Source organism: Hydra viridissima, unplaced genomic scaffold (assembly GCF_058129835.1).
Source record: "Hydra viridissima isolate aposymbiotic clone 2 unplaced genomic scaffold, HvirCarnegie_v1 scaffold_1, whole genome shotgun sequence".
Classification (NCBI taxonomy): Eukaryota; Metazoa; Cnidaria; class Hydrozoa; order Anthoathecata; family Hydridae; genus Hydra; species Hydra viridissima.
Window position 1 is genome coordinate 33,810,069 of NW_028324300.1, and position 8,240 is coordinate 33,818,308.

Consider the following 8,240-nt stretch of genomic DNA (forward strand, 5'->3'; position numbering starts at 1 on the left):
GGTACCAGTTTTAAAAGCATATCGTCTTCTTTTAGGCCATATTTAAAGGGAAAAAATAAGTTGATTAATAATGGTAGCGTTTTGCTTATTTATTGTAAAGCTAAGCGGTTATGTTCAGAGCATGTAAAAGATTGTTCATATGGATGAAAAGTGGAACTACTTAACACAATCGAAATATTCATACTAACTTATACTTGAGGAAGAAGAACAATACAGATCTGTAAAGTAAGCGCTTTATTAACAAATAAATGTTAATGGCAGCTGTTGCCAGGCCACGGTAAAAAAAGTAATACTCATAGCAGATGTTGCCAAACTACATAAAAAACAATGCTTTAATGGAAACATTGGTATATGGCCGTTTGTTTACTAAGAACTAGCTCAAAGAAGTTTTAAAAACTCTTGGTCTAACATTTGGGACACCTTAATGCTCACCCCATATATACTCACCATATATGCTTATCACATGGTGTTCATTATACATATACTACATCATATTGTGGAGGATAAAAGAGCTCAACAAAAAATCACGCTAAAAAAAGTTGAAGAAAAAAAGTTGTTTTAATTATTCTCCTTCTCTCCCGAAATCTCAAGTGTCAGCCTCTTGATTGAATTTGCGGTCGGACCACGTCCACACTTTTTAAAAATTACTGAGTTCAGTTACTTTTTTTAGCTGGACTTATCTTAAATTCTTAATTTTTTTTTTTTTTTTTTTTTTCACGTAGAGAATTTATAAAAGTTCTCAAAAAATGAACAAGTATTTCTTCAAGCATCTGCAAATTTAAATGTAAATATTTCCAGATGTTTTTTTTCTTCTTTAACTTCAAAATGATCAAACGAATGTTTGGAATAAACAACTATCATTTGCTTAATTGTGGTTTAGGTTCGAAGTACGTGTAAAAGTTACAAGATGAAAAAAATTTATAAACTCCTGTTGTTCTTGATAAATCACAGCCACATAATTTTTTTTTAAAACCTGTTTATAGTACGTAGAATAAAAAAAAAAAAAAAAAAAAAAATCTATTTGAAAGGTATACACTTAAAAAAAAAAAAAAAAAAAAAAAAATCTTTTTAAGGGGTCTGGTAATGAAGATTACGGTGTGTTCATTATTAATTTGTTCGGAAAGAAACGTTTTTTTTTAAGCAAATTGTAAAAAATATTTTTTAGAGGAAGAAGAAGAAAGTTTTAAGTGAAATTTTTTGAAGATTAGAAGAAAGAATTTGCTATTCGCATCAGATCGAGGTAAAAAGACATTAAGTTATGGGTAAGTACACAATGAAGCTTTTTGATGTGAAATAATAAGTTGCAATGAACAATTTTTCTTAATTTTACCAAATGTTATTGTTGTAATACTTTATATACACTATTGTCACATAAAACAAGAATATTTGTAGATGAAATCCGTTTTTTAATCTGTAGGCTCTACTTTCAATGCTCTTTAGATTTTTATGCCAAAAGCTGTTTTTCGCAATAAGTCAGAGTAAAATTTCCAAAAAAACTGGCAAAAAACCCCCCCAAAAAAAACAATTGCGAGGAACTAATAAATTGAGTTATATTGTAACTATTACCAGTAGAAAACTGGAACTTATTGCTTTTTGGTTAATATTTAAGGATTCACCAATTTTTACCTTTTCCTGAGATATTATTTTATTTATTTTTTATTGCGAAACTCGCGCACAAAATGTTCCCTTCCATGCCACTCTTTTAAGGCTGATACGGGTAAAAACAGTTCAAATTTTAATTTGAAGGCATATGTTTAAGATAGTTGGTAACTATAAACTATATTGATTTTAGATTGTCATTCCTAAGTTGTTTAAAAAAGTGCCTCATATTGATTTTTTTTTTTTAATTTAATCATGAGTTCGGTTGAAAAACAAAGAGATTCCACGAGATTCCATGGTAGTTTTAATATTTTCCCATTAACAAGTATGGTTGAAAGCAGAAAAAAAAATCAGTTGCCCGAACTTTGCCTCAATTCAATATACAACCTTTTTTAAAAAGTCAAATGTAAAATTTCGTATTAATCATTTTTCACACTACATGAGTACTATAGAGGTAATTTGTCATAACTCAAAAGCCAAAAAATTCAAAATCTCATGTCCAAACAAGTTATGCTAATTTTCAAAACTCAGTAATCAAAACCTGCATGATTTGACGGCCTACTACCTGAATTAAACGTTTAAAAATAAATTTTGCGTACAAAGTAATGAATAATAGTTAACCGCTTACATTCATCATGAAAAGAATACATTTAGTTCTTATCATTCAAGAGTTAGGAATTAATCATGATAATTTACTCGAGGCTCTTCTACTTGAGTTTCGTAGGTTGGAGGGTCTAAACCATGGAAATATTGATGAACTTGAAATGATAAATCTCACGAAAACTCTATCAATATTTAATTGTAAATTCAAATCTAAATCTCTAAACCATTCAAGAACCTTCTCAAGACTTCTGGAACATGAGCAAACCTGCTTGGATAAAGAAAAAACAGTTAACAAAAAAGACGTTGCTGCAGATCCAGGTAGAAAGAACAAGGACTGGGAAGATCTGAGAAAGAGAAGCAAAAGATCTAAGTTAGTAATAAATCAATTGATTTCAAATCAATTCAAAAAGCAGTTTACTCACTTAAACATTAAATATTATCTTGTTTAAAATTACCTAGTTGGCTGAACATCCTGCTGATGTATTGGCATCAGCTTCAATAAAAAAAGCCTCTGGAGATCCTACCAAGAAAGATTTTGCATTTGTCATAAAAAAAAAATGCTATAAATCCGGGCAAAGTTAAAAGCATGGAGAGTTGTTTTTCAATAAAAATGAAGATTGAAGATAACTTATGCTTTAAATTCAGTGTGATCTTTCCGATGAACAGTATTAAATTATCAGAAATTCATCCTTGATACAGAATGCAGACATTTATTCTTTACTTCATGAAATTAAGAATGAAAGGCAGAAATGTTATATTGAGGATGTGGTTCTGGCAGAAACATCTACTTCAACTCCTCTACAGAGTATGTTTAACCATACTCTGTAGAGGAGTTGAAGTAGATGTTTCTGCCAGAACCACAAGGATACTTAGTTTAAAGGTGTACTTTACTTTAAAGGGGTTTTGATGGTGTCTCCAAAATGTGTATAGACAAAAATTTACTGACACAAATATTGGCGAGGCCTATGTTAACGAGCAAAGTCTTTTTTAGACAGCTATTGTTTCACTTAAATTAGCCATCATGAAGGAAATAGTATGGTTGAATAAGCCCTCTAGTACACATTATTGTAGACCCCTAAATTTTAAGTATACATCTCCAATATCAAAAAGAAACGAAAGAGTTTATCAGAAATGAAGATGAACATCTTAAAGCTGAAATGAAATGATTGGTCGAGTTTGAGGTAAAGTTAGAAGTAACAGAAGACAACCCCTGAAAATATTAGCTTTATGAACCGCATTAGTTTCAAAAACCACAAATCTGAAAATAAAAAAGCACTTTTTCCTGATGTTTTGTCTTTTTTAATGACAAAATAAAAAAATAAAGCTGTTTTTGCAAACTATACTTTTTTCTTTTTTTTGTTTTGGTCATGGAATAGTAAGATAAGATAATACGGCATTTTGGCTTTTTATATCCAAATCTTTTATTTTAATTAGTATATGAGTGCGTTTTTGTTTGAGGAACCTAAATTTTTTTGTTTATATCTATCTTTGTGCGCGTAAAAGACACTAACAAGCATACGCGTGTGTATTACGCGCCATAGATACACGTAAAATTTGTTTTAAAAATATGTGGTGTATGAAAAAGCACTAGTATTGATGTATCAGATGTTTACATTTGAAGGTTAATTTTTGTCGTTTTTTTACCTTTCTAATTCACTGTGACGTAGTGACGTTTTTTTAGAAGGGAAAACTAAAAAGAGTACTAAAGGGAAGGTAAAACTAAAAAGAGTACTTAAGGGAAGGGTACTAAAAAAGCGATTACTAAAATCTACTAAAGCGTATACATAATACAGGTGGCGCAAAATATTCTACAGTCACGTGTCTTGAAATAAAAACTCTTTTTTTGGAAGAAATGAAATTTAATCTACTTTCATGATCGTAATAAAAACAAAGTCTTGAGATAAATTAATAACCTGTATGATCACCATTATATAAATTAACATCAAGATATATTAATAACCTGTATGATCACCATTATTCGCGAAGAAGTCCAAAATTTTACAACGAAAACTTTCACACAAGTTTTGGATATATTGACCAATCTGTCCAAACATTTGAGAGGTTCTCATCAATTTATGCCATTCCCGTCTTTGATGTGTGGCACTTTGCACCATCTTGCATCAAAATCGCATTTTTAGGCACAAGAAATAACTTTTTATCATTCTTAGCTTCTTTATAAACTTATAAAATACTGTTATAATATCACTGAAATATTGGTATAATAATCACTGTTTACAGAGACGTTTTCATTAATGAAATAAAGCTAAGTTTTTTATTGTGTAGATACTTTTTGCGCCACCCTTTAAATAAACAGATTCAGCTTGTAATATACAATCAACTAAATCAGTATTATAATACAACTGGCTCGTTTATTTTTAAATTTCAGCTGAATTAACTGATATTATTGAAAAATTAATTTGTTCAAAAATATGGAATATTTATATTCTTCACAATTTTAGTAAATAACAAACTATTGTCCTAAATAGGAAAAAAAAATGTTTAAAAGAAAACGTCGATAAAGTTTCCAATGTACGGTAAAACGGGTATCTTTTGTTATCACATAAAGACAAGCTTTCTCTACCTTTTACACAAGGTACTGACGTGGTAAAGTTAATAATTATAAGCGATTAGTTAGACAAACTTTTGAAAAAGTGTGTTATTTGCTTAATCTTCAGTTAATGGAGGTGGGTTTCAATTCAACTCATCTTGTAAAACCTTTCTACTTTCTCAACCGAACCCATTTTTGAGATCAACAAAAAAATATGCAAATAGTTCAAGAAACGTGGTGGCATCCCATAATTTAGTTTACTCTCAGACAAAGATTGCTTTTCAGAAAGAAGCCTCTTCTTCCAGCTCTTCTGAGATTCTCTCCTTTCTACAGTTGTCTAACCTCATGTTCAGTTGTACTTTTTTGGTCCATAAATTTTTTGGTCCATAAACTTAAATCAAAAACTAATTCTTTAAATAAGTAACTTTTATTTTTATTTATCAACAATAAATTAATTTTGTAATTTATTTGGGTCGGCTGAAATTGAAATACTAAAAACCTCCAACAATCGGCTTGTTGGATTTAATTAAATTAAGTATTAAAAAAATATCTGGAATGAGTTGATTGAGAATGAGTCGGTTGTAAATTAGTACACCAAAATGATGTGTTCTAATCATAATTATGGTGAGTTGGTCAAATCTTCAAATCTTTAAAAATTGGTTCTATCAGTGGCCACTGTTAAAACCAGCAAAGTTTTTGGTGTGACAAATTTTTAATCGTGCATATATTTTTTATTCTTTTAAAACAAGAATCTTATATTTTGAAGGGTTGAAAAAAGTATTAGAAAGAATGTTAGGTATTTTAAAAAATTAATTATTAAAACTATTCAAATTATTAAATTCCATAGAAAATTTACATTAAAAGAAATATATAAAAAAAAAATTATTTCGATTATTTTTAAATGTGTATAGAAGTTTTTAATTAATCATTATTATCCGTTAGTAACAGAAAAACAAAACTTTTTTATAAAATGAATTTTTTTTCCTTCAAACCTTTTTTCTTTCCAAAAGTCGTAACAATTTTTGTTTGTTTGGAATAAAAGCGAAGAAATAAAAGGGAAAAAATTAAAGCGAAGTTTTTACATTTTTATTCCATTATTTCTATAAAAGAAATTGGTTTTTCTTTTTTTTTATATATATATTCTTTTGACAAATAAAATAACATGGTTCTAATAAGCCCCATCTCCCATAGAGGTGTTTGAAAGATTTTTTCGATTGATTTGTTGGGTTATCTTGTTTGTTTTTTTCACTAATCAAAATTTTATTTCTTTGATTAAGCCTATTAGCTGTTGTGTCAGATTGTCATAGCTGTCATATTAGCTGTCAGGGTGTTATAGATAATTTTGTTTTTGTTTGGTGATCAAAATCGTTTTAACAGTTAAAAACTTAAAAATACAGAGGATATTTCTAGTGAAAGAGTTGTGTTTATGAAATTAACATTTTTATTTGGTTGTAGAAAGCATTTTGTTGGCACATAACAAACAACGTAGATTGCATAGAGATACACCTGACCTTGTATGGGATTTAAAATTAGCCGAGGAAGCCCAGTATTGGGCTCTTGAACTTGCTAAATCTGGTGCATTTAAACATAGCTCTACTACATCAGGAGAGAATCTTTATTACCAATGGTCTTCTAACATAATTGATGAGAGAAGTGCTTGTGAAAAAGCAGTCGAGAGTTGGTAAGAAGTTTTTCATTTTCACTAACAATTTTCAGGACTCAAAATCTCAATACTTGTTTTTGACGAAATTTTTCTCCTCCCTTTTTCATATTCAAAGTCAGGTGGTCTTTTTTCTCTTTCTTCCGAAATTAAATTGCTCTCTCTCAAACATACTGACATTTGACTGGATTAAAAGTGAACAATTTAATTCAGAACAGCAGCGTCTAGAAAAATAGAAGTTAAAATAAAAGTAAAACTGATTATTTGCATCAACACGAGTGATGCAACGAGTAATGCATTTTTAAGTCACGGCATCACCACGAGTAATGAACCATTTACCATTACTTTTCCAGTTTAGCATTTATAACTTTCTAACCTTTAAAAACACTATTATCGACAAGTTTTGATTTTGGCAAAAACTAAAAAACGTGTTTGTTCTAAAGTAATAGTTACCAGGCTCCTTATTTTTATGTAAGTTTTTAGATCAAATGTGGAGAGAGGGCCATCGCAAATATTGTTACATTATTTTACTGTTTTAGGTATTCTGAAATACAGAACTACAACTTAAGCACACACAAGTCAACTGGAGTTACTGGACATTTTACTCAGCTTGTTTGGAAATCTTCACAAAGAGTTGGGGTAGGTGTAGCTTCAGCTTCTGTAAACGGAGGACACGCGGTTTTTGTGGTTGGAAGGTATTTTCCAGCAGGAAACGTTGTTAGTAAACATGAAGAAAACGTGAAACCTTTAAAATAAAAGCCAGAAAGAAAAATAGACCATATTATAAGAAAATTTTTATTATATTAAATCCTCTTACGAAAAGGGGTTCAAAACTAGAATATTTCCCGACCATTAAAATTTTTTCTGTGCTTGCTGAAATACTGCATTAAATTCTTAATCAATTTTGTATATGAACTTTTTTCTATGTTAAAATATAGAATGTAACAGAGGTTGTTAACTGCTTGAGTAACGGGAATGTTTCCTTAAGGTTTTAGAGCATTGTCGTTAGGTCGGAATACATAAGCTTGTCCCAGCTTTTATGAACAACTTGTCCTTCTGCTGTAACAAGAACCTTGTTGTTTAAGTTAAAGTTGACACATTTTTGATCTTGTCTGATGTTAAATTTAAAATAGTGCAATGCCAATATATATATATATATATATATATATATATATATATATATATATATATATATATATATATATATATATATATATATATATATAAACAGTTATATATATATATATATAAACAGTTATATATATATAATAATAGTAGTGGCTATTAAAACAATGATTTGTGAAAATAGTTTTATGTAAACTTAAATATAAATTAATAAATTTAGGCATAACAGTAATACAAACACTGAATAATGAAATGGGAGTAAAAAATGTTGGTAACACTGTTCAAATTACTTTAGGGAAGTCCCGAATTTTATATACGAACATATCTAGATTTGTAGATTAAAATAACATATCTGTTGTTTCCTATCAATTTATTTATATTAGTTTTTGTTTATTTGGTTTTAGAAAGACTAATTAAAGGTTAGATTAATTTTAGTGTTAATTTAATGAAATATATAAAATAATGGTATAAATTTATTTTATAAATAGAAATTATGGGTCGTGCAAAGCATTGTAGTGCAGAAAAGAGACAACTAATTATTAAGTTAAAACAAGAAGGGAAAACATAAAAATTTATTCAAGAGACATTAAGTTGTTCTCCTATGATGATTAGAAACGCTCTAAAATGGAAAAATGTAGGCGAAACAAGGGGCCGAAAATAAAAAACGACTGAACATGAAGGCAGATTGATAAAACGTGCTGCTGT

General features: G+C 29.0%; 1 protein-coding gene across 1 annotated transcript; it reads left to right on the forward strand.

Annotated features, from left to right (window-relative positions):
• The first annotated feature begins 1,120 nt into the window (after nucleotides 1-1,120).
• LOC149894660 (uncharacterized) lies at nucleotides 1,121-7,357 on the forward strand. Its single transcript, XM_090081944.1, has 3 exons — nucleotides 1,121-1,262; nucleotides 6,206-6,431; nucleotides 6,950-7,357. Exons 1-3 carry the CDS (start codon nucleotides 1,259-1,261, stop codon nucleotides 7,164-7,166), a joined length of 447 nt encoding a protein of 148 aa, XP_089938070.1. The 5' UTR covers nucleotides 1,121-1,258; the 3' UTR covers nucleotides 7,167-7,357.
• The last annotated feature ends 883 nt before the right edge of the window (nucleotides 7,358-8,240 follow it).